Genomic DNA, 27,955 nt, shown 5'->3' on the forward strand with positions numbered 1-27,955 from the left:
CAGTAAAATTAGCCTTAATTTATAGCCTAAACCTCTTTCTGCCTCTTATTGACAACTACTGTATTTAAATGCCCTATCAGTCCTATTTGTTTGAATAAACACAAACAATCAAAATATTCCGTGCATATAGGCTTATGGGTATTCTTTACAACATTTTTACTGCTAAATTTAAGTTCATTACACTTAAAATGTATGTAACATTTACTGTAACAACTTATATTTTTCCATTCACTTTATTCATACTCTTGAATTTACCTTGTCATTTCTTTTGCATGAACAATGCATTTTAAGTATTGTTCAAATTAATGTTTTTTAAGTAGTAGCTACTTATGTACTTATACGTCATGGTTGTTAAGAAAATTTTCATTGTGTGAAAACATCAAAACAAGCATAATTTAACAAAACAGGCATGTCATTTAACTACACACTAAGGAAATAGTGACCAATAACATAACAGGAATAGTAAACATTTATAATGATTTAAATTGAATTATAATATAAACCATTTATTGAAATAAACAAAATTACTGAAACATTTTATGAAAAAAATATAAATATGCCTTATATGTTCCTTTTAAATGTGCAAAAAGAAATAAAACATTTAAACCAATGAGACAATTGATACAATGTAGTTTGGAGCTGTAAAATTAAAAAAGGAAAAATTGGTAAGTGGGTAATAATTTGGGTAAATTTGATGAGAAACGTTCATATTGAAATCTTCAATCATATAAATATCGTGTCATAAAAGTTTGTGTCATTGTTGAGATCTCTTCTGAAACTCTGAGGAGACATTTGTGAGTTTTCTATGGCTTTTTATATGTTTTACATTTTCTTTTGACAATGCATTTTTTGTTTGTTTACCTTGGTTTGATCAGTTCTGGTTTTGATCAACTTTATTTATGTAGCACTTTATCCAATACAGATTATTTCAAAGCAGCTTGACATTAAAGTTCATTTGAAATCAGTTCAAGCTTTGGTTAACAGTATGTACTGTAAGCTGATGAATTAATACATTCTTAGATGTGGTATTGTTCAAAATGAATTAAATAACACAAATCACAAATTTACATGTCAAATATGCAGTTATTCAACAACTGATTTTTTTTTCAACTTGTTTTTATCACTGAATATTTTCTAGCATTGTATCAGCACAGTGTTTTAAGACTGAACGTTTTCATGTGAAGGGTTCGATATGTCCACAAAGATTTTTTTTCATTTGTAAGCAAACTAAAGCCCTTAACATACAACATCTAAAATTAACAACAATTTACAACAAGATATTTTTTATCTTTAAGATCTAAAGGTGCTTTAAAGTTTTTTGCAAGTGATGCCATAGATAAACTATTTTTGGTTCCCCAAAGAACCTTCAGGTTGATTATTTTTAAAAGAGTTTGTATCTTAAAAATTGATATACTCTATAAACCTTTTTCACAAATATGCTTTTGTGCAACAGAAAGGTTTGTGAATGTGAAATCTTTTTTGTGGAACCATATAGCCTAACAACAAACCTTTTAGGACCCTTTATTTAAAAAAAAAAGTGTAATTGTAGTTCAGAACTTAACTAACAATAATCTTCAAAATTATGATTTATATCAACTAAAAATGCTGAGATAAAATGTCAATAAAGTTTTGAAAACAAGAGATACATTTTCCAAACTATAATAATGACCTTATTGCAAACTTTTTTACCTTTACATTTTTATTAGAAAACTCTCTAAAGGATAGCTGAAGTTGATTTCTGTGATGCTTTATAATAATATTATGACAATAAATCTAGTTTGATCTTTTTTCTTTTTGTTTAAGGTAAAGGCTGCATAAAACACAATTTTAAAGTAGTTTTAAAAAAAATCACACAGTTTCAAAAATTGTGTTCAATTTGCATAAAATAAACGTCAGAACAATTTTATTTTTCATTTTAAATAACACAGCAGGTACAGCCAGAAGACCTAGAAACAATCAAAACAAACACATTCCTAGCACAACTAGGACACTTTCTCCTGAAGGTAACTTTTATGTAAATAATTAAAGTTATATCATCATATCTTTATATATATAGCATTTTATAAAACCATCCAGTCCTACTTTTCTTGCTTTTAAACAGAGAAACAAAGTTAGCAAAAAAGTTTATCAAAACTAAATCTTAATGAGAGAAGAGAAATCTTTCATCCTTTAGATTTAAACTGCACGCAGGGGCTTGGAGCATTTGTTGTGCATCCTCTTGGGCTTATGCTCACACTCATTTTTGGCCGTGTTGCATTTCATGCAGCGACATCGACGGGCCACGGGATAGAAGAAGACTGGGTCGATGTGAAGAGGACAGCCGGGCATCTTAGCAGCATGATACACCAAAGAACGGTGCATACATCCCTTCTGAATCAGGAAACGCTTGCCCACAAATCCTGCCACATTTGTGTCCTGCCACATATAATAAGACAGCATAGTGCACTGACAGGACAATCATTTGACTCCTTTTGATATTGTGCGTGCGTGCGTGCGTGTGTGTTTACTTGGATACAAATATACACGCTCATGCACGCACACAACAAGAAAAAGTGTAGCCTAATATCTTATTTAAAAATTATAAATGTTTTAAATGCTTTCGACTTTATTATATTTTGAGGTTAAGAGTAATCACAGCTTCATTTTCAAAAAATGTCTCCAAATGTAACACAGAAAATGTTATATCAAAAGCATATTGGCAGCTAAATAAAATATGCTTATTTTTTTCCAGTCTCATCATCTAATAATGAGATAAGAAGCAGAAAAGATAGATTTTACTCAGTGATTTTATACAGATTTCAATCTTTGACATGGCCTTATTTAATAATAAAGATATTATTAAGACTATATTTTCACATAATGTTCTTTATGTAGGATGATTTTAAATAGAAAATCCCAAAGCATATCATGGGAAAGATAAATTCCCACAATATTACATGTCAGAAAACAGCATTCATATTTTTAGTGATAAACTTTTAATTTTACTAACATGATGAAAGCATAATAAGAAAATAGGAGTTTTGACATCCTTACTTTGGGTTCCCTCATTCTTAACTTTGGCACAATATAGAGATTCACACACACACAATTGAACAAAAATAACAGCTAACCATCATACGAGAGAGCGATTGTCAGGTCTTACCTGTGTGAAACACATTCCGCTGCATATGGTTGTGTTGATGGCCATGCAGTGACCGCACTCGTGCCGATTCACGTACAGTGTGTAGTTTTCCAGGGAACAGGCCATGAGGGCATCTGCACTCAACACAATGAGCAGGCTCCAAAACAGCATCCCCATTTTCAGCCAGCACCTATCCAAACTCCAAAAGCAACACAAAATGTTACTATATTGCTGACGTAAGCATTGCGTTAGTGTGTTCTGAATATATATCATACAAATGTACAAAATTCTCTTTTTACCCAATTCTGAGTAGGTTCCTGATTGCTTTTGGACTCACACTAATAGCAAATGATCCTCGTTCCTCTTATCTTGCTTGGAAGGGAGGGAGGGTCTTCAGGCTGATCCTCCACAATAGAAATCAACAGTGTCACTAACAACGTGACACCACGACAAATGGCCACATGCAGCCTCGTTCCAACATCTCTTTATGTAACACAAAGTGTACAGTGGAATTGAAAATTATGCATCGCTATTTATAATTTTAAGCAAAGATTTGTTCATCAAAATCAAGCAAAATCCTCCAGCATTTATTTTGGGGTATTTTTTAGGTACAAGCTATTTGTTTACACGTAATTATAGCATTCACTTTAAAAGATTGAGGTGCTACACCATGCCATAGAAGAACCATTTATATAAGATACACTTACGTCTGCAGAACCTTTAGTTCACGTAAAATTATTTTGAAAAGATAAGATTGAAATGGTTTGTTGACTGAAAGGTTCTTTGGAGAACCAAAAATGGTTCGTCTGTGGGATCGCTGCATGTGAGAAACCTTTTGTAGCCATGTTAGTGTGAATCTTACACGAGATTTGAATGAATTACACCAAATTCTTCATCACTATCCTGCTGTACACTGTCAAAAAATAAAGGTACAAAACTGTACCTTTTCTGTCACTGTACCCTAAGTTTTCATTTGATACCTTTACAGGAATACAAAACAGAATACAAGTGTTTGGTAGATTACCGTACCTTAAGGACCTACATTGTTAGAAAAAAGTCAAAATATCTACCTTAGTTGTGAGTGGGGCAGCACCCTTTAAAAAGGTAATTGTATGGACCATTAGGTACAGATATGTAAATATTTAGTACTAATATGTACCTTTGAAATACTAATATGTATTTTTGGTCCCAGTATTACTTCTGAGGTACTAAAATGAAATCCTTAGGTGCAAAGCTGTACTTTTTGAAAGGGTACAGCCCCAGTGACAGAAAAGGTACAGTTTTGTACCTTTATTTTGTGTTTAATAATACATCGTAGGTGTTACATTCCCAACTGGTGTAAATTTTTCATACAATATCTGTTTACACACAATTGTGTTTTTCTATCTGTGTGACTTTGTTGGAATTTTTTATAATGATTATCAGTAAATCGTAATCATCATCAGTATGCATCATCCTTTTTTTTAATCTATTTACATTTTAAGACAAAAATAAAGACAACCAATTAATTCAAAAAAAGACACAAAGAAATTTCTGTCCTTCTGGAATATGCTTCTGCAGAAAAGTTGACAGACAAATTGATAAAAAAAACTGAAATTGACAGACAATAATTCATTTTAAAAAATTGACTAAGATTTGATTTTGAATAAGACTACTGTAACTAAAGTACTTTTAAATGATTCATCTGTTGGAAATACATTTTTAAATGTCTTCTGCACATTTGCATGTGTCTGTTTTAAACCGATGGATGCTCTGCTGTTTGTAAGTAAACTTGGCTGTACAGAGACGTCAACCATGTTTCACGTGTATCGTTGTCCACCTGGACAATATTTTCTGTCTAATCCCCACTAATGCTTCCCTCTCCGCCTCTGGGACATGTGCCTGCTCCAGCATGCTTCCAAACTGCAGCTATGACAACCATCACCCCGAGTTACAGAAAAATATATTTTAATACAGTGATGATTTATTATGACTCTCGAGTTATTAACAAACATTAACCAGCATTGTTGGTTTATTTACTGTAAATACACACAAACATTTTAACTTATTAAATATACAGTAACTAAGGCACTTCAGCTTGGTATAAAATATGTTAAAGTTTAAATTATTAGTATTAAACCATTAATGTGTTTTTTTTTAAATAAACTTGGCTAAATAAATTAAAACATTTGAAAGTATAAATACAGGTTTTTACCTAAAAGACATAGATGGATATTCTCATTTTTATATGAATGTAAATGTGTTAATTTACATTTACTGTATATGTATACAACATATAGATAAAAAGAAATAAATATAACAAATAAAATAAATACTGGTCACACTTTACATTACAGTGTTAATGCTAATGAGTATTCACTTAAGAATATATATATATATATATATATATATATATATATATATATATATATATATATATATATATATATATATATATGTATATATATATATTTAAAATGTATTATGTATGTAAGTTTGTATTTATTTATTTATTTATATGTTTATTATTGTTTCTTTTTACCTTTATGGAATAGTTTGTAATTAATAGCTCAGTGGGTTTTAAAAAACTAGAATAAAAATAGACATTTAAAGTATTAAGTTACATTGTGATATTAATTTTTTAAAAGAATAAAAAATACAAAAGTTATTTTTTGCTAAATATTTATATAATTTTGCATGTGCGCAAGAGCAAATTATTCAAATATATTTCTAATTAAGACATTTAAGAAAAGACTGAAGATCACATGTATTTTGATTCATTTAGGATTACCAAATAATATCTATAAAACCCATTTATTTCATGTTACAGTTCCACATTAAGCACAATTTTTCACACAACATTTTATAGGCAACATCATCCGCCTGTTTGAACAAAAACACCCAATATTAATAATTGTACCATTTATTGTACCAAGATTTAACTAAACTGTTAATAAAAATGTATCAATCAAACCTAGTCTCATACTTCTAAAGTGGTAAATGGTCAAAATATGCTAAATAAAATGAGTTCTCAGCTCAAATGCTGATGTAGATTCAGCCACATATACATTATGATGGACAAAATTACATTTTTTTAAAGACTGGGATGAGATGTAGGTCTTATACTTGACTCCAAGTAAATGTAGCTGAATCATGTCAGTATGTCTGCTTCCCGGCCAGCTATAACCACAGGGTTTGGGTTAGAAGAGTTTATATAATAAGGATGTTACCTGAGACCTCAATAAATTCTCTGTGGCATACAGAGCATGCCATGAAGACATAATGTATGGTTGTGCAATCGGTTACATTCACTGTAACAAACCAAGTCAGCTTGGTCACGTTGAGCTGGAGACATGGAAGTTTTGCCGAAGGGCAACGTGATACATGCTGGTTACTTCAGAAAACTAGGTCATAAGGATATTTGACCCATCCCTATTTTTTATGATGAGTGTCTCCTCAAACAAACACTTACAGTAGAAGGAGATCTGAGGCCCACCAGCCAAAAAGTGCAGCGGTAATGTAAACACAAAGATGAAAAGCGTATAATACTAAGTTTAGGTTATGGGATGGGATTCATCCTAGCAACGTAATTACAGAGAACCTGCAGTTATTTTAGGTTTACATTAGTGGAATTGTTATGTTTGCAGAAAACATGTCCACTCATATACAAGGGGGACATGCTGGTTAATGTTATAAATAATGTTATTTTGGTAACGTAAGAACTAAAACATTAATATGTATTTGTATTCTGCACATGTTTGTAATTTGAAGTTCAATCCAACAAGTATGTTAATAACATGATTTATATTCAAAGTTATTGTCACACAATATATGCAACCCAAGTCATTTTGGTAAATAATAAGTTTCTGATATAAACAGTTTATATTACAGTGAATGCAACTAAGCTTTAAACAAATATACAGTGCATATCAAAACATACAAGTTCATTAAAAAATAAAGAGTTAAAGAAGGTACAAGTATTATTTGTATTTACTATTCTGCAGAGACTTGTACTTTAAAGCCTTTACCTCTAGGGGGCAGCAAGTTCCTTACAAATGCTCCCCCTTGTATGGCTTGTGCATCTTTGTGTTGACTTAATTCTTAAAGGGACAGTAAAATACTGTCATCATTTACTCACTCTCATGTTGTAACAAACCTGTATCAATTTAGGAAGATATTTTGAGAAATGTTTGTAAACCTTTTGTGAGCCCCATTCACTTCCATAGTAGGATAACATAATACTATGAAAGTGAATGGGGCTCACCAACGGTTTGATTACAAACATTCCTCCAAATAGCTTTTCATTCATGCTCATCAGAACAAAGACATTTATACAGGTGTGTAACAACATGAAAGAGAGTAAATGATGACATCATTATCATTTTTGGGTGAACTATCCCTTTAATATTAACGTTTCCACATTTCAAAACAATAAACCCCCTCCCCCAGGCCCTGCCTCATGAAACCTGTCGCTTATTCTGTTAAATAAAATATATCGCCTGACAGTGAACTTTGAGCTTTATCATTTTACAGATAATATTTATGCTATTATAGCAACATTGCACAATAACTAAAGTTTGAAAAAGGGGATCAGAAAGTACGTTATCTTTAATTTACTGGCATCACCCATCAATATTTGGTTAAGGCCATCCTGAAGACTTCTAAGTGGCGAAAATGCCCCTGTCCCAAGTAAGTGGTTCTCAAACATTTTCCCGTGCACCCCTAGTTTGAGAACCAATGCCTTAACTGATAAAGATCAATATTATGACTATGTTTACATGTATACCAATAATGCGATTATTTCAAACAATCAGAGTAAGGACTTAATCACCGTAAGACTGGAGCTATAACCTCTTCACTCCTGTTTACATGCAGTTTTTATTTTCTGATTATTCACACATAGCCCAATACAGAGCACAAATGATGACCTCACACATATACTGTTTTAATTTACTTACATTAAACGACAAACACGTTCTTAAGGACATATTTCACTGCCAGGAATGAGTTATTTAGCCTTCACTGGATGAAGTAGGGATAGGACGAAAACTGGTTTCACGGTTAACCACGATAAAATGTCCTGACGGTTAGTATTATTGTTTAAAATGTAATTATCATTACAACCGTGTTTGATTACCGTGATTTTGAAAACTCGCGGTAAATCCTGTACAGCCAGAATCAGTTTGACACAGGTGCCCACATGCAACATAGTTTTTTGCACAAGAAGGCTTTTAAGGGATAATGTATTGGATTCATTCACTGTAAACTTATTAGACAGATTTATTTCTTTTTTACCACAGAAATAATTTCAGGGATATGAAATATTAAAGGGGACAGAGAATGAAAAACCATTTTGACCTTGTCTTTGTTGAATAATGGTAGTCTACCTGCATTCACAAACATACAAAAAGTGCTAAACATGCTAAACATCTCAGTCTCATAGAAATTCCTCTTTTAGAAATGTCAGCCAGAAAACGGCCCAATCTGAAAAACTGATGCTTATGACATCACAGGCATCTAACTCCCCCTCCACTTTAAAACAATTGGCTACATTTTTTGAGTTGCAGCAAAGTCAGCCAATCAGTAATGAGATTGCAAGTTAAGCCAGTAGTAGGGGGGGCCAAATAGGTGCAAAACCACTTGTTTAAAATCCTCCACCCTATAGAGCTATCTGAGAGAGGTTTTTAGGAAGCTTCTAAGGCATTACAGACCCAAAAAAAAAAAAATTGTCTACATGTCACATCACAGAACAAGGATAAATACCCCGTTCAATCATTCTATGTCACCTTTAAATTGTGATTTTCAAAAATGAAACTTTTGAAAAAAAATTTTTTTGAACATTTCCATCTCATTTTAACAAAACCATGATAATATTGATAACCATGATAACTTGGTCACTATAATCATGAGATGAAATTTTCAGACCGTCCCATCCCTAGGATGAAGGCAGACTGAGTCATGTTGACAAAGTTAAAAAAAAAAACTTTGTGCGCACGCTTCATTTAGTGCGGTTTAAAGGCATTTAAAATGTTTAAATGGCCGCATACTGCGATTAAAAATTGCTTATGCCACCTCTTTTAATACGATTATGTTTGCTGCAATTATGAGCTTAATCCCATTACTTTTATTGAAGTATTGTGTTTACAAGAGGTAAAGCATAATGACAATATAGGCCAAATCCCATAATAATCACATTATGAGGGTGTGTGTAAACGTTGTCAATGTGACACACTTTGAAAAGCCGCAGGCATTGCCGATTTAGCTGTGGGTTTCTCGTGAAAACAGGAAGGGCGAGAGATTACAGTGAAACATGAGAGATTCCCAGGAAAAACAGGAGTGTTGACAGGTATGACTAGCATACATTTACATTTATGCATTTAGAAGAAACTTTTATCCAAAGCTACTTACTGTGCATTATAAAGCAAACCTACACATTTTTACCAGTATGTGTGTTTCCTGAGTCTGAACCCGCAACCTTTTGCTCTACCCACGATGCAAGGCTCTACCACTGAGCTATAAAGCTATTTATGGCATATCAAAAATATATAAGTTACATTGTGCTTATAAATCCGTTTTCATTCTCAAAGGTTTTGTATAAACATGTTTTTAAAAAATGATAAAAAAAGTATTCTTTGTTTGGTAGATAAAGGTTGTTGGTTTGGTTAACACATAACACAGTAACCAATGACCTGGATACCTTGAAGTAGCTTTGGATAAAGTTGACTGTCAAATGCATCAAAATGATCATACACAGAAAATGGTCACAGTTTGACTTTTCTCAGAATGGTGGACCATCAGCTGTGTCATTAAAGTATAATCTTTGCATACTTGCACACAGATTACCAAGAGATGTACATTTTGGTCCGCTATGGTGAGGCATTCATTTGTGCAATCAAAAAGATTTTTATGTTGCAGTATTTTTATCGGCTTTATAAGTTCAGTCAATCTTAAATGTCCAGACCTGAAAGTAGTTTATAATGACCCAGTTTGATTGTTCGGCTGTGACTTGGATTCGTACACACGAAACGGATGCGTTCCCAAGTTTTTCAATACCTGACATATCAAACTGTCCTTGTTTCAGAGAACCAAGTGTTTCAAACCCTGAGCATTCCCACGTAGTCTCTTTCTCCACCAGAGTTCTCCCAAGCTCCACTGAAGCAGAGGTCAGCTCATCTTTTCCATCCAGTCCAGTTTGTATCCGCACGCGAGAGATCATCATAGGTTTGTGAAAGGTCACAGTGAAGTAGCTTTCTGGGCCAATAGGGGACATGCCCCAGAAATAGTCCGAATCTTGGTTATACGCCTTGTCGGGCGTGTTGGTCGAGAAATACTCGATGTTCGTACTAATGTGTGCCGGAGGGTTATCGCCGAGCTCTTCGACAAAGTCCTCGTCCTTTAGGCGATTGAACGTGCCTTGAAAAGACGAGTAAGTGCCCACATGCTGAAACAGCGATGGGCGAAACCGAATCGTTTTATCCTGCATCAACAAAGTGCGGAAATGCGTCAGCAGGAAGTCACAGGGCATCTCCTGGTAGAAGTTATACAAAAACCGAGCCAAAGTGGGCAGGTCACTGGATTTGTACAGTTTCCCTATGTAGCCCAGTTTGGAAAATTCCAGGGTGACCCACTTTGAGGACCTCATCGAGCGAACGTGCTCACGTAATTTCGAGAGGAAGTTCTTGGCACAGGCCACGTCGTCTTCCAACATGATATAGTACTGGGAGAGGTTACTGCTGAAATGGATCAAAAAGGCGTAGTCCACGTTCTGCTTCGAACGGAAGGTCACACGGTCAGGAGCATCATTGAAGTTCCTCTTTAGGCCTGTAAGCGGAGGATAGCTCTCTTGGTTGGCATGGATGACCAGCAACCGACCCTGGGACAGCTGATTGAAGAAATTTTCCTTAATCATCTGAACGGTCTGCTGGACCCAGTTCAGGTCAAAGTCCGCAAGGAGGACAACTACAACCATTTCAGCCAGTTCTTCCTCAGAGGATTGAGAGAAGATTGACTGAAGGGTGCTTTGTAGATAATTGTCCTTTTTCCTCCTCACAGATGCAAGCCCCAGAGTTAGATACTCTGCAAATGATAAAAACCACAGGACATTACAGGAAGTGGGTTGAGATGTGTTTTTTTGTATATATTTCACACCTACACCATTCAAAAGAGGCTTCTTTACAGCGATGCCGTAGAAGAACCATTTTTGGTTCCTCAAAGGTTCCTAGAAGCATTCTTTATGTCATATATTTTATAATGTAAGGAACCTCTTTTTACTACAAATAACCTTTTGTAAAACAGAGCCGTTGTTGAAGGATCTTTAAAACCATTAAGCCAAAAATGTTTTTTCTGTGGCATTGTAAAGCACTTTTATTTGGATTGTTTCAACCCATAGTTGGGTAAAATATGGACACACTTAACCATTGGTTTAAATTAATGTTTTCCAATCCTGGTCCTCAATTACCCTGTCCTAGAAAGTTTAATAAGTCTCCTTTTTTAAGGAACAGTATGTAGAATTGTGGCCAAAACTGGTACTGAAATCACACAACTGTTGGCCAATACACAACGCTTACTTAACTTTTCCATCGTTGAGCATCACGTCTCAAATTCACGCGTGCAGTTGTTGTTTAAAGGCTTGTTCGACTTCATGCGGCAATGCAAGAACCGACAGCCGGATGACGAGAATGATCCGAAGTTTAATTTAGTCTCGCTCTTGCGGCACTTTGACTTCATCCGTCTGTCGGTTCTAACGGCGCCGCACGAAGTCGAACAAGCCTAACGTGTGTGACGTCGTTGCTGTAAAGCAAGTCGTGATTCTCGCGAGATTTGCCGGGACGCTCCTCTCAAGCTTGCATTGATGGGTTTTCTAGCGGAGTCCTCCCCGAGCTTCAACAGGAGGATAATTCGCCCTACTATGACTGTCATATTAAGGTAAAATAACTGCATAGTGTGTCTCTAATTTCAGGGCCATTTTATGATTAATTGGTATAAATTTCTTACATACTGTTCCTTTAACACACCTGATTCAACTCATCAGCTTGTTAGGGAGACATGTTAACCATTCTGGAAGGAAGCTGATGAGTTGAATCAGGTGTGTTTGATAAAGAGACATCTAAAACTTTCTGGAAGGGGGTACTTGAGGACCAGGATTGGGAAACACTGGTTTAAATGAACCAAGAAAATGTCCATTGACCCAACCATGGGTTGAAACAACCCAGAATGATTTAGAAAATATTTAAAAAGAAATTATATCACTAAATAACCAGTAAACATTTGGGTGTTGTCTATATCTGCAGTATTGTACCAAAACATTTGTAAATGTAAATTCACTGATGATTATAAATGAACTCACTCTTGGGCTGCTGAAGGTTTCCTGCCAGAACTTTAATGGAGGTGTTGAAACGCAGGTAATAGCCCTCAATCTTTTCAGGCCAAGTCTCTTTATCCCAGATCCAGGTCACTGACTGGGTCTAAATCAATCAATAAAACAATACTATTGCTCTGAAGTTCCAACAAGCTGACTGATATACAAAATGCTATTCACAGAATGGATTTCTAAATGTCTTTGCACTTAAAATATAACAAACCAAGAGGGAAGTGATGTTTTTTTTTATTGTGGGTTAATTTCATCAGCTAGCTGTTGGTGCTCAGTGTATATAGAGTACTTTGAAAAAGTCTTAGCCCACCACCTCCAGACTTGTTGTTTTAGAAGTTTTAATGTCCATCCATATTTATTTTTTCAATCTATTTTAACAGAAAATACAGGAAATATGTACAAAATAAATTAAAATTTTAACTTTTCAGGACTAAATGTCTTCTTTAGGCATTGTCAGTATTTAGTGTGACATCTCTTGGCACGAAACACATCTTAAGCGTTTTTAGGCAGAATGAAGTAAAAATTATTTAATTTAATTTAGGTTTAAGTCAAGAGATACTGCAGTTTCATGCTATTCACTCTAAAAATGGCTGGGTTATTTTTTAACTCAAAATGCTGGGTTGAGTCTGTTGGGTTGTTTTGCTGGGTTATTTTTTTACATTTTAAACACTTTTTGGGTAGTTTCAGTTTTCTAGGTGTTGGGTTAAAACTGCTGGGTTATTATGTTGGGTTGTTTGAAGAGGCTCATGTGCTTCGCGCCCTTGATGTTTGAATGTGCTCAGCAACAGTCGTCGTGAAAGGACAGGGTCACTGGAAGCAGTTGTTTCAAGGTAAGTTTATATGTTTTTGTGAATATTTCATGAATATAAACAAGATTATAACATTTTGCGAGACAGCAACGTGTTAATTTATACAGACTAAGACGACGGGTGTAATTTGGAGGAATGACGACTGTTACCTCAGATCGCCATTTACACAAATTGACTTGAATAATCGTTCTAAGATGTTTGATATGGCATATTAATAAAATCGGTGTTACAAAATCCCCATCACACGGTTGATTACGTGTTGGGTTTTCTCAACAACCCAACCTGCTGGGTTAAAATGTGTTACCCAACGTGCTGGGTTACTTTAACCCAGCATGTGTTCCGTCCAATATTTACCCAGCGCTGGGTTCCCAATTGGGTTGTTTTTAACCCAACCATTTTTAGAGTGTTGCTTAAGTGGAAGGGGAGTTTACCCTAAATACACTTCATTTTTATACAGTTTTTAATACTACATACACATTTCTTGTTTTTTCTGGTTGTATATACACTAGGATCACTTTAACACTGCAAAAACAGCTAATTCTGGCATGGTGCCCTAAGACTTTTGCACAGTACTGTATGTAAAAGTGTGGCTTTAAAGCAGGATGCGGTTTGTGAAAAAAAGGTTTCATGAAAAAAAATTCATGAATAACCACAACCATGAAGCACATTTGCTACTTCCGCAGCAATCTCCTTACCGCCGGAACAGGTATGCTTTCTATTGTTATCTAAGTGTTACTGATGTGAACAGTCTACTCAGTCTACACCTGTCCCAGCTACTCTAAAAGCAAGTGACCCGGAGGCTTACTCAGGACCTGACCTGACCCAAACTAAACCGTGGGGTACTGTGCAATGAAAAAGCGCCAGAAGAGGCACCCTTTTGTAGGGATTCCCAATTCGTCAGTCATTGATATGACATTGAAGTGACCGACTCAAAGGGGGAAGGTCTTGGTTACGAATGTAATAACCCGCATGATAGCAAAGGTGGACAATACTTAGTTAGCTTTATTAGGGGGTTTGTCTTGGGGAAAATGTTACTTCACTACATTCTAAAGCATAGAATCATACTGTGTATTGCATATTAACATTTATTTAAAGGGCACATGGCATGAAAATTTCACTTTATGAGGTTTTCTAACATTAATATGAGTTCCCCAGCCTGTTTATGTTCCCCAATTAGTTAAAAACGGTGATAGGTGTAAACTGAGCCCTATGTATTCTGCTCTGCCTTTGAAAAAAAGTCAGCTCAGATGAGCCGTTCAGGAATGTGCCTTGTTATGTCATCAGAAGGAGCGAGATTACCCCGCCTTTCACTGCTTTGCCTGCTTAGAGCATTTAGGCCCCTCCCATTAGGAGGGTAGAGCCACCATACCATAAAGGGGGTCGCACAATGGGCTCAGCGCTGTTCGGGAAAAAAACCCATTGTTTTTTTAATAGTATACGCACACCTGCGCCGACAGGTGGCGCCTGTCCGAGGCGCCCAGCTACAACTCAGGAAGTTGGGCAAATCCCTGTCGCGCCATAGAGCGCCACTCACATAGTTTAACATTAAATAACATCATATTTGTCCCAAATCATTAACGATTAACATTAGCTGCTAACGTATATTTAGTATTTTGAAGTAGACGCTATTTGACTAAGCTCATGCTATTTAATGTGCACTTCCGGTGTACAAAACCTCAAAGTTGTCCTGGACGCGACTCTACGTGGCACGGCGCTGAGCTGCGCGTCCGGTGTGCGACCCCCTTAAACATGCCATTGTTTTTGATCGAGAGACATTGAGGGAAGCATAACATTTGCTCCGTGTTTGCTGAATAAAACTCTGAGGAACAAGCTACGGGTCGACGCTGGCTTTGCAGAGAGACTACATTTAAAAGCAATGCGTTCCATCAATATTGGATTCGAGCAGAATGGTGCAGCAAACTTCTGTGAGTAAAACACTTTAGTAACTACTATCAGTGGCTGGCGGTGACTTCGCTTCCGAAAGTCCAAATATGTTTTCGGAGTGTAGTGTGTTGCTTGTGAGTCCAAAATATGTGTTTGTGTGTGTGTGTTGTACACGCATCAAAGGGTTTATGATAAAATAGATGCTCATGTTAACAAAATACTCGCAAGACACTCACTTAACAGTAAACTCTGATTACACATGAGATTGAGTATTAAAAGCTAGTTTGACTACATAAAACTGTTATCCAATCATAGCAGTGGACGTTTACTTCCAAGCAGTGCCGCTGCAAGCCATTTTGGTGCCCTAAGCATAACTCCTTTATAATGCCCCCCACCCCGACCCTGAGAAAAACAACGTTTGTTTTTGCCATTTAAATTTTTTATTGCCAAACATATAACTTAATAGCAGAAAGTAAAATCTTCACAGCTTTAGCCAACACACACTACATTTGAAAGTGCAAACTTTTATAGAATAGCAAAACAGAAAAAATTACCAAACTTAAATTATCAAAATAATCCAGACATGGTTTTCCCAAGTACAATGTCACTTTAAATAAATTACATTAAATAAACATTAATAAGTAAACAAGAATACTCAATATTCTTAAATAAAACAAAGATTCAGAGAACTAAGTGTCACAGTAATGTTTGCTTCATATCATGACGTTTTATATTTATATATATTTAAAGTGATGAATTGTAACATGTGCACTGACTGCTAACGTTAACTTTTACTGAGAAAGTATTAACCACCGTCACGTCAAAATAAACCACAAAATAAACTGCTGCTCAATATCTAAAGAAACGTAGTAAAGAAAGTAACAGCTGCGTCAGTTATTTGTAAAATGCATATGCATAGGTAATAGGGTTGTGACAATTAATCGGGCAAATGCGCATTTTCTCAATGAATGAATTTGAATGAATTACGGTGAAATGCAGGCACATCCAAAAGCCAGGGGGCGCTCTCGCTTAGAAACACCATTTGTGCCACAGAAGAAGTAGTATACCAAACACTATTCCAGGAAATGTCTAAAGGAATATTTATATCGCTGTTCTTCAGATTGTTTCAGGTATTTTCATGATAATAAAGAATATTTTAAATGATTGTGTTTGACGAGTGTTGCTTTTTTAAATGCACGTTATAAACGAGTCAAACTTGTAGTGATTTTAGATTGATAAGGACTTCCTACTGATCACGGAGCCGTAATACATGCACAAGCTGTGCATGAAACACTGAATCGGAGCCTTACGATTCAGAATCGATTTCAGACAGGTCTTTTTAATGGGAGCGCGATGCATCGATGCATGTTTTACAGTAATGTTTCTCAATTTAGCTTGCACTGAAGTTATAAATTATAACAACATAGTTTGCTAAACATTAATATCAGCACAGCAAGCTCGAGGCGCATTAAATTAGCAGCAGCTGCAGCCCATGCGCATTTCCCTGATTTAAGAGTGATTAAACATGATGGACTTACCTGCAAGTGATGCACGGGCATCATCCCGCAGTTTCTTCCTTTTCCTTTTTTCCGATCCTGACTCCTGCTGTCTTTTCGGGACCATTTCCAAAAGTTGCCTTCTGACTGGCCGTTTCTCAATCCGAAAGCTGCAGCCTGCGCGAGGTCGCATATGCAGTCTGCATACGTCATCAAGCCTGGTTTATTTCAGTTAACTGAACATTACATTAGCAAGTCATAAGCATATTACAACAATTTACGATTAACTAAGAATAATAGTTCACTTTATAATCGTTAATATTACGAAATAAGAAAGTTTTGATGACGTATGCAGCCTATAAATGCGACCTCTGGAGGCTGCAGCCTTCGGATTGAGAAACGGCCTCTGTCAAACTTCGTCAGGCGCCCGCGCGATCAACCGGCACGGACCATCAAAGGCTGGGGGCATACTTTCTAGACTAGAGCCATTAAATTATCTCGTTCCCCCTTTTTTGTAACATATACATGGATATAAAGGGCCTAATAATATTTCTATAGACTAATGAAATAATTTCAGCATTATAATTTTTTTTCATTAGGCTATTATTTTTGGTGCCCCCTCAGCACGTGATGCCCTACGCACAGCGCGTGATGCGCGTTATGGGAGCGGCGGGGCTGCTTCCAAGTCATCAATGGGGCCCACCCATCAAATCTGAGCATTTCTCAAGTCAGCCTATAAACCCGGGTACAAAATAGCCGATGACTTACGGCTTTTGATGTTTTTGGATGTAAAATCATGTGAATGTCATAAGTAGACCTAAGACAATAGTATAAAACAATAAAATATGACTGAGTCATGTGCCCGTTTAAAATTGTTTACTTTTACTTTTAAGTTAAAGTATGTTTATGTGCTAAAATATTAAAGGGGGGTTCAGTGGTATTTCAAGCATTCTGACTTATAAACACAGTTATAGAGTTGTTTCCTTATGCTAAACGTAAGTGTCAAAAAAGCAGTTGGACGTGTTACAGAGTATTTCTGTGCCGAATGCACTTCGCCAGGGTTCGTACAAGTTTCGGAAAGTTTTTTCGATTACAGGTCCAACTGACGTTTCAGGGGTTTTCTATACGTATCACTTCTTTATATGGGCACTTCCCCCAGAAAACCCCGCCCACCCGTCAATCAGCGGGAGATGCTAGAACTTACAAACATTCACATCACGCAACAGCTCTGCTTAATTTCAAAACTCAACAATGGCACGAAAGAAGAAGTGTGTTTTTGGATGCAAGGAGAAGAAATACAGCTTTATGAAAACAATGGATATAGTTTATTATCCGGGGTAGCAGCGGAGTTTTGCGTGTGTGTTTGATGCACTGGATTTTCCCAACCGGGTTACAAGTTGCATGCGGTAAGTAAGACTTCTGTCTTATGTTGGAAATATGCGCGTGCATATTATATAAATGACACAAACATGTAGTGAATCATAAGTTATAAGTGTTGTATAGTGTTGCATGACTCGTACTCCCTCCACCCGCGGTAGTAACTCCTTCTTCATTTTTTCGTACGTTATCGGAAAGATTCTGTAAAGCTAATCTTTCTTTTATAAATCTGATTAAACTAAAGACTCTTCGGAGATATAAAGGATGTCATACTACACTATAGGTACTCCAGATTAACATCAGAAATGCAGAAACAGCATGTGTTACGTGAGCTTTAAATGTAAAACAAAAACTTGTATTTATGAAATGTAATAAAGTAAAGACTAATATGCCTTGGAATATGTTTTCCAAAGAAAAACACGGATAAAATACAAATACTTGAAAAAATACTTTTAAGTAGAAAGTAAAATCATTGCTTGATACTAGTGACCCTACAACTGTGAACCCACCTGTGGTCTGTGGACGTTGGAATGAACTTCTCCTTTCAATGTTTTTTTTTTTTTTTTGCTGTCTGTAATACGATAGCTCCGCATTTTTTGTTAAATCTGTTAGTAGTTCCCAATTCGAGACGTTTCGAATAGCCAAATGAGGAAAGGAAACCTTGGTTTCTAACTCTGTACCTCTTGGGTAACTCTGTATCACAGGAAAATAGTCACGATGGATGCATCCCTCACAGGCTGTACATAATTTTATTGTCCTCATAAATTTTTTTATAACTTAACACAGTGGTTTACTTTAATTGCTATGCTAAGATAAGCTTATGGCAGCAGTCTCCCAGTAAGCAAGCCAACAGTACAGCAATGGCAAGGAACGAAAACTTTACTGTAAGCATGGAGAATAACCTTGTGTGAGAAACCAAATTTAGCCGAGAGTGCCAGATCTCCTACAGCTCCAATGGTTTTTTTTGTTGAAATATATTTATTTTTATATATATATATATTTATTTATATATTTAAAATTTATATAAATTTTGCTTATATTAAATATAATGCTTATATTTTTGGTTGAGGCTTATAACAGCAATTATTAATTCTATATTGGTTTAAAACTGCTTTTGTGTCAGATGTATGCAAAATCAAGATGCTTTTTTGGTTAAATTAATTTTGGTATTTTATATGGTCTATTGAATAAGTAGCATTATGGGGTGGGGACAGGATACATTTTCTATCACCGGGGTTAAAAATAATTTAGCAGAGGTGTTAAAATCATCGCATTTTGATTAAAAGTCACTATATTGTAAAAAGTCAGGCTATATTGTGGTTCTCTTCAATGTGTTTATTTCTATTCTGAATTATATTTAATATTCTGTATTAAAACACTTTTGAAGATAACAGATGTCACCTGGGAAATAAACTTAATGTTGATTAAAAAAACATCATCAAGCTTTTGGATATCATTTATTTTGACACTTGCAAATCAAATGATGTGTCTTCAACTTGTGGTGAGATTTTTGGGTGCAATCTTTTGAGCAGAGAAAGTTGTCATTGTTAGTCAGTGTATGCGTTACCTTTAAGTTTCCTGACTGTGTCCGTATGTAGAAGTAGATGCTGGCACAAATGAAAAGACCAGCCGCTAAGCGAATGGATGTTTTTAGATGGCATCTCATCTCCCACCTTTTTCTGTCAACAAACACATGAGGACATGAAAGCATATAATATACTTTGTAGCCACCTGTAGCTATAATCTCCCAATATGTTTGGTTATATTTAATCAGCAGCTGCATTGTTCAATTATTCACATGTCCATGTTTAAATAATTCATTGTCATTTATGAATCATTTAGGCAATACATTCAACAAAACATTCAGTGATATGATAATATGTCTATTGGTTTAACATATTTTGAATGTCATTTTTTACCTGATTTGTAGTATTATGAATCAATTTGACCTCAAAATACATTTTGATATACTGAAGTTAACTATGAAAAATGTAAACAAAAAAGTTTGCAAAGATGAACATGAAAACACAGACTACAGGTATGGCAGGGGTTTTCCAAATATGGGTGGTGACTCACTTGAGGGTCTCGCAAAGCCTCTTTGCTGTTGTGGTCAATAATGGCACACAAAAAAAAACTGTTTATTCCAGTTAATGACCAGCAATGACAATAATTTTTATATGATTTACCATAAAATGTTTTGATATTTCAAATAAATTTACCTTACCATTAATAAAGTGACAAGGAAAATAAAAACTACTCAGTTATAAAAAGGGTCAAATGTGTATTTTTCTCATATTTCCATTTAAAAATATGTTGGTGGGTCCTGAAATAGATACAGTAATACCTATTTAGGTAAAAAAATTTGAGAACCACTGCACTATGGGGTAAGTTGTCAAAAAGAGAATACATTTACATGCTTTTAGCAGATGCTTTTATCCAAAGCAACCTTCAGTGCATTCAATCCAACACTTTCTTATGACAATTCGTACATATTTTACAAAGTGACTTAATTTGTACAACCACAATTGTAAATTTTTGTACAATTTGCCTTTGCCCCGTGACGTTGGGGTTTGGTGCAGGGTTTAGGGGTGGGGTTTCCTTATTTTTTTTTAATGATAATCGTACATTTTTGCACAATTAACTTTGTATGAATCTATATGATTTCCCCAACTAGTAAATATGTAAGAATTCTTGTAGGATCAGGCTATTCAATCTTCACTTTTTTTCAGTACAGTTTATTGTATGCCCCAACTGACACTGATTTGAGGAAAATGCCCATTTTTACATAACAAATGTTATTTAAATTCACAACTTTAAAACATGTGACAACTTGTATCAATATGACATTTATGAAAAGTCCTGAGAACACAGTTTCATTTGCAGAGCCGGCCCAAGGCATGAGCGAACTAAACGGCTGGTGGGGCCCCCTTTTTTACAATTAAATAACTTAAAGCAGGGATTCCCAAAGTGTGGTACGCGCACCCCCAGGGGTACGCGAGCTGCCACCAGGGGGTGCGCGAGAGGAAAAATGTAATGGCGGTCTGTTTCTTTAAGTGGGATTTTTCCATACAATAAATAAATAAAAAAATGAACAGTAAACATTTCCTTTGTAATCGCTTTTATTTTAAATAAAAAAACTATAATTTATTAGTTTTTGATAGAAACGTAGAAGACAGCTGCTGTCTTTTTCTACGCACTGCTCTTCTGTTATGCACTGCAGCCGCTATATGCGTGCCAACTCGTTTCATTCATTCCATATATATTATAAATATGCTTAACTGACTGAAATCAGGGAAACTGTCATATGTGGGACGTCTTATGATAAAGTTGTTAGCCACGAAGGAGGAGAGGGACCGAGAGAGAGAGACTTTTATGGCAAAAATAGAAATAATGAAATGTGACGAGACATGGGCACAGGATACGCGAGCAATGTGTTTTCATGCATGGTAAAGAGACCGCCAATGAATTATATAATAAAATACATAAATACTTACTGTAGAGAACTTATTAAAAGCTTTCATTTAATTTTGTTTGAAACTTGAGCTGTTATAATGAATCTGCAAACTATTATACACCTTTTGTGCGAACAGTAAAGGCTTTCGTTAATGTGTTTGATGGGTCTGCACGTGACGCACTGGTAAACATGAGGAAACCTCTCATATGTCATCTATTAGCTGACGGCAGTAAGTGTACGTTTTTACCATAGTAAACTCGAATGGCGTCTAAATATCACAGTGGTTAAACGCATACACGGGGTGCGCATCATCTACGCTGAGCGTAGTTTCAGATGGTGCAATAGGCGTAAATATTTTTCACAATGTTGGACGTAGCTAAGCCCGACGTAGGACTATTACACCCAACTTCTTAACGTCCGGCTAGTGCAACCGGCCCTTGGTTATTTGCGCATGATTAAACATGAGTATTTATGGTGAGAAAATAAAGCTTTTTTGGATTTTTTTTAAATGGGGATTGGGGGTGCGCCAACCCGGTTGGGACATAGAAGGGGGTGCGCAGGAAAAAAAGTTTGGGAACCCCTGACTTAAAGGGAAACTTCACCCATTTGCATTAAGCTTTGTACCGTTAGAACCCCAGTCATGTTTTTGAATGGTCGTGCATCATTCCCTCAGTTTCTCCTGAGACGGGAGAAATACTGATTTCAGTGAGGCACTTCCTTCTTTCAATGATGTAAAAATCGTCATTTTGCGTCATTGAAAGAAGGAAATCCTGTATCTCTGTTCAGTGTGAAAGACTACAGACACTCATTCCTCATTTTTCCAAGGTGGGGGCTATGGGTGGGACCCACTCACGCTTCAGACCAATTGCAGATCAGTGGGTGGGACTTACGAAAATATACGAACACAGACGGAAAAAAACGATCAGCCGCCATCTTTATGCTAAGCTAAGCTAAACAGAAGTTGTGGAGCGAGGCAGAATTCATGTTACAATAACAGTGGAAGTTAATCAATATTACATGGAAGAGGGTGATTTCGCAAGCGTGATGCTCTAATCCGCTGTTCATTGCACCTTTATGAGCCACAATACTGCAAAGAGCTGAGGCAGATGTAGGAAAAGAAGCCCGAGGAGTAGCCCGGAGCCTGGGCTTCGGCTGGGTAGAGGAGCCCGTGGAAGACACCGCAACCATCGACCTCTGCTGCGTAGAGAAGCTTGGACAGACTACTGCCTGTTTTCTCGCTGTGTGCTTGCTTTATTATATTTCTGCATCAGATAAGGATATGGACGTTTGTTTGGTGAAGGTTTCTAGGCAAGTGAGGAACTTTGCGCGCGTTTGGACATGTTTATTTCACGGACATGTTTCGGTTTACGAGCAGACGCGCTGCGGAGTATATAAGCTTGGACGGACTCGCGCTATTTGCTTTCGGTTTAACATTTCTGGATCAGATAAGGATATGAACGTTTGTTTTGTGAATGTTTCTGGTCGCGTGCTTATTTCAAAGACGCGTTTCGGTTTACGAGCACAAGCTCCAAGAGCTGAGGCAGCGCGTCTGTGGAGATATTATGCAGGGGACGCGTTTGTGTGGAGGATGCAGGGATAAACGGACGTCTGACTAAAGTGAGTGTTTCTATTTTCTTTGTTAAACTAACGTGGCATTTATGTACACAATAGCATATCTGAGAGGTGTTTTATATGTCTATATTGTGAGAGCAGTGAGGCCAATAATAACACAAACGTAATTACAGTAAACAAGAGACAAAAAGAAAATTGGTAAAACTAAATAAACATTTAAAATGCATACCCTTTTTTAAATACTTGAAAAGACATTTGTACTGCGGATCTGAAACAGCACGTTACTGTTTGAATAAGACTTTGCTACACACCAGACCAGAGTTTAAAAGTAAATCATGATTGGTGTCTGTCAGACACAGTGGTGATGGCTATTTTCTTTGTTTTACTAACGTGGCATTTATGTACATAATAGCATGTCTTAGCCGTGTTCTGATTAATGGGAGTGGCTTGCAGAGCTGTGCATTGTGGTGCATAGTGGGAGTTGTAGTTTTTCATACAAATGTGCTCTAAAGTCACGTTCTGTCTTTTCTCGGTCAAATAGACACACAATTCTAAATTTATGTTACATTTTGACTACAAATATGACACACTTTCCATAAAGATTAATGCTCTTATCGGTGAAATGGCCCTTTAAACAAGTAATATAAATGAATAAATGAATAATTCAAGACAAGAACATTCTGATTTGCAGACAACTGCTGTTTGTCTGCAGTGCTAGTGTTGCGTTTGAGTCATGCGCAATTTAATGTTAAACTATGTGAGTGGCGCTCTGAGGGATTTGGGCAACTTCCTGAGTCATAGCTGGGTGCCGCAGACAGGCGCCACCTGTTGGCGCCGGTGTGCGTACACTCATAGATAACAATGTGTTTGATTTTTTTAGAAGGGCGTGGCGCTGAGCTGCGGGTCCGGTGGGCAACTGCCTTTACGCTACTGTGTGTCTAGAGCTGAAGATCTTTGGGCTTCATTTCTATAACTTTACACGGGGTTGGTCCGGGCTCGGTCCGAACTGAAGCACTGAAGCCATTTACAGTGGATTTAATAATTTTCCTCAACAAAAACATGTAGCCTAATCTTGGTGAGTAAAGGTTTTTCAATTTATAACTAAATATTGAGTCTTAAATACATAATTTAGACAGAGGATATAGACTAATGTTGGCATTAATGGAGAAAAGTGCCGAAGCAAATCCCGCGGAGCCTTTATCTTAATTTCGTTTTTCCCAAATACAATTCTTAATTCAGAATGTATTATCTTAATTTAATTCGTTAAGAAAAAAAAAATGTATTGGCATGTTGGCCTATTTATAGTCTATTGCATAGGCCTATTTAGAGTGAGATGTTACGATGTTACAGATGACTTCTTTTATTTCTTTGTTTCAACTTCCAAGTGGCATGTAGCCTAGTTAGTCATGAATAAATAATGTTAAAACCTATGTAAATTACTCATTCTTGACAAAAGCTGTGTACGTGCACACATTTAAATAATGTCGGGCTGTAAACGGGTTTAGGCTTTTAAAAAGCTGTCAATCAAAATGTACTTTCGGCTTGGGGCCGAATTCTGTCGGGCTCCGGTCATTTCGGGCCTAACTTTTAAGGCCCGATTATAGCTCTACTGTTGTCCATTAACATACATTTGAGGATTAGAGCACTGAAAAACAACATAAGGTTTTTATTCTGCGCCGTTTGTAATTCGTCCTCTGTCTATGTGTGCACGCGGGTTTAAGTGCACTCAGTAGTGCAGACATGAAAAGACGAGTTTCAGAAAGCAAGCAAACATAAAATCTTTCTGTTCTTGACAGGGCACATACAAACAAATGATTTCCACAGTACTCTTCTTCCAATAAAAACATTTGTTTATCTCTCCTCCTTGTCCATGCTCCTCTTAAAAGGACAGTAACCTCAATTAACCTACTTAAGTCTGTGTCATAAATGTTCGTCAAACAATCCAAGACAAAGAGAAAATCACTTCTGTAGCTATAAAATATGATAATTATATTTAATTCATATAATAAAGACTATAATTCATTTGATTTGATTTCTGTTCCTAATGCTAATTTTAGCCTTTACTTAATGTGAAACTTTGTTCTTTTTATAAATGTTTGTAATTTCTTTATTTAAAAAAAAAAAACATTGGTGGGTGGGGGGCCCCCAAGCAAATTCTGCTTAGGGCCCCCAGGAGGCTCGGCGTCACTGTTCATTTGTTTAGCATTTAAGTTGATTTTATAATTGGATGATTGCACCATATAACTTTCACAACCTCTTTTTTTAAGGATTTTGAACTAGGCTTCTGAAACCAGCATACAAAACAACTAAACAATGTGTGAAAGTCATGTGTGGAGCCTGATAGTAGGTAGAGGCTTTCCAAACAAATAAACAAATGAAAAGCTAGCCTTAAACAAACAAAGAGCTCCAGTTGTGTGTTCAAAAAGAATTTGTTCAGCAGTTGAAAAGGTTGATTACTATAGGTATAGCATCACTGCTGCATTTTCTAAGATGGAAAACACTTCTTTTTAAAGGGTTTTTGTGGTTTACAATAGCCTTGTTTCCATATCAGCAAAGCTGGACTTTATCCCCATGCGTTGGCCATTATGTACTATATTTACACAGGATGAAAGCACACCTAGGCACACAGACACCAAAACATCTTTCATTTGTAGGAAGTATGCAAATACCTAAAGAAACAGAGTAGCATATGCTAAACCAGGCAAACTGGTTTCAGTGAATTATATGTTTCTGTCATTCTCTTCCACTGTTTATCTAGTTATATCCCCTTTAACAACTCAAACGAGTTTAGGCAGTTGTGACTGAATCCTAAACACACTCTATATCTGCTGTATACGGGCATAAATAAAATGACAGGTGACAAGTCCTGGATTATACTATCATTATCTCTTTGGAATGTGTAAATGGTTAAAAGATAACCAAATGTCCTTGTTGTTCAGTTTTCCATCACGGATCCAGCAAAGCAAATGTTTGATTTCCAGGTACTACGAGTAGTGTTAAAACAGAATAGATTGAATTCATTGAAAGTTGGTAAGGCGTCAAAATGCGTAAATATGAGTTCAAATGTCCCCGTTTAATAAACTGGAGGTCCGGTGCGCATTTACTGATGTTTAAATTGAAGCGTTGCGGACCCGCACATGATGCCCAAATATAGCAGCTGTAAACCGCTTCTGACACATTGATATAATTAAAGAAAAAGATACGGATTTTAAACAAAGTTTCAAATCATCCAGAGAGTAAACTAAAATTGTATCCACTTACCTTTTATTATAACCTTTACGATTATAACACCTTCATAAAGCAGTTAAATTTTCAAGAGAAAACTTTACATACAGAGAGCAACTCCCACGAGTCTTTCGCACTTCCTATTGTTCTTCAGTCGTTAAACATGCTCATCTAGACGGCGACATAGCAAGGACTCTTTTGGGGAGTGATGAAACCTCAGGTATGAAATAAAACCGGTCAAAGGTTGGGAGAAATAACCTGTCAGATTAGTTTCGAGGTAAATCTCCTCTAAAAACAGAAACAGATCGCAGCGACTATAAGCGGGGAGTCAAGAATCCAAAGCAGGACCAACGAGTTCAATACTAACAGTTATTCATAAATTGTAGTCTACTAAATGTGTTAATGAATATACATAAATAAAAAATATTCACCGAAATACATTTAATTGTGTCATCCATTGAAGCTAATTTAAATGATGATATATTATGGTATAATATATAATATACTATACACACAATTGAGTACTTTAAATGTTAAAATATGTACGAGGTTGTTTTTGTAATTGCAGGTACATAACCAAAGTTTCTTTCTGCTTTTTTAAATGGTTATTTTTGTAATTATTTTAATAATTTGGTCACGTTACGGGCCATAACATTATAATCTTTTTTTCTAGAAATCATTATTTCCTGTTCTCCGAATTAGTCACTGTTGACAATGTGTCAAACTGTTACCAAGCTGGGGGCGTATTTCAGAAAGTATGTTGTGCCTTAAATGGGTACGTTTAGCAAGTGGATAACCAGCCAATGGACGTTAAGTTCCATAAACGGTGGTAAATTTCGGGTAATGTAAGTAACCATAGCAACTGAATCTCTGAAGATGTTTTAGCGGTAGTTCATTTTAGTTAATGACACCAAGCTTCGGATGATGTCTGCGCATGCGTGCACTTATGATGAGCGTGCAGCAGCTGTGGAAGCACATATTTTGCGAAAAATTGCAATTTAAATTATTTGTTTATTACATTTACGGTTTACAATTTTGATTGCTGTATATTTCTGTCTTAGAATATATATATTTTCTTTTTAAAAATAAGAATACTTTTTTAATAAAAAAATTGTTATTTGTTAATGAACTTAAATACTACACATTTAATTATGTTCATTATTAATATTTATACCACGGGTCTGTTGAATGCTGTATTCTGATTGGCTGAAAAATGTTCTGTGGGTATGAATTAATTTCTGATAACCGCACTCCTTACTTGTCAAATGTCTTTAAAATAGGCACCAGAGGAATGTTTGTGGTAACCATGGTATAAGAGGAATAATTGACTCCGGCCCTTTGAATTATTTGAAAACAATGCACACCCGCGTTGTAACGGCACTCCGCTTCAAGCCGCATTGCACCTTGGGTGTTCAGTTTTTTCTTATATTTCAATGGCCCGTTGTCAATTATTCCTTACATATCCACATATAAGTGGATGTATAAATGAAACACATGTTACAATTGCATCAGTTAGTTAATGTTACAATACAGTAAATTTCCATATCAATTGTGTCAATTCATCTTTAAACTCACTAATGCTGTGTTTATGCTGCGTTTACACCAGCCGCGGCAGAGGCGGCAAGCGTGGCTGATTTACATGTTAAGTCAATGCAAAGACCCGATTAG

The 27,955-nt window shown here is 36.1% G+C and overlaps 2 protein-coding genes across 2 annotated transcripts; both read right to left on the reverse strand.

Annotated features, from left to right (window-relative positions):
* Window positions 1–2,077: 2,077 nt before the first annotated feature.
* On the reverse strand, window positions 2,078–3,425 carry LOC135775157 (thyrotropin subunit beta). The gene is made up of 2 exons (XM_065285177.2): window positions 3,143–3,425; window positions 2,078–2,415 (listed from the first exon to the last, which is right to left on the reverse strand). Exons 1-2 carry the CDS (start codon window positions 3,392–3,394, stop codon window positions 2,176–2,178), a joined length of 492 nt encoding a protein of 163 aa, XP_065141249.1. The 5' UTR covers window positions 3,395–3,425; the 3' UTR covers window positions 2,078–2,175.
* Window positions 3,426–8,330: 4,905 nt separating this feature from the next.
* Window positions 8,331–26,599, reverse strand: LOC135775860 (alpha-1,3-mannosyl-glycoprotein 4-beta-N-acetylglucosaminyltransferase C). Its single transcript, XM_065286410.2, has 4 exons — window positions 26,324–26,599; window positions 19,604–19,715; window positions 12,447–12,564; window positions 8,331–11,176 (listed from the first exon to the last, which is right to left on the reverse strand). The coding sequence occupies exons 2-4, from the start codon at window positions 19,700–19,702 to the stop codon at window positions 10,038–10,040; spliced, it is 1,356 nt and encodes a 451-aa protein (XP_065142482.1). The 5' UTR covers window positions 19,703–19,715; window positions 26,324–26,599; the 3' UTR covers window positions 8,331–10,037.
* Window positions 26,600–27,955: the final 1,356 nt, after the last annotated feature.

Source organism: Paramisgurnus dabryanus, chromosome 21 (assembly GCF_030506205.2).
Source record: "Paramisgurnus dabryanus chromosome 21, PD_genome_1.1, whole genome shotgun sequence".
In the NCBI taxonomy this organism is placed as follows: Eukaryota; Metazoa; Chordata; class Actinopteri; order Cypriniformes; family Cobitidae; genus Paramisgurnus; species Paramisgurnus dabryanus.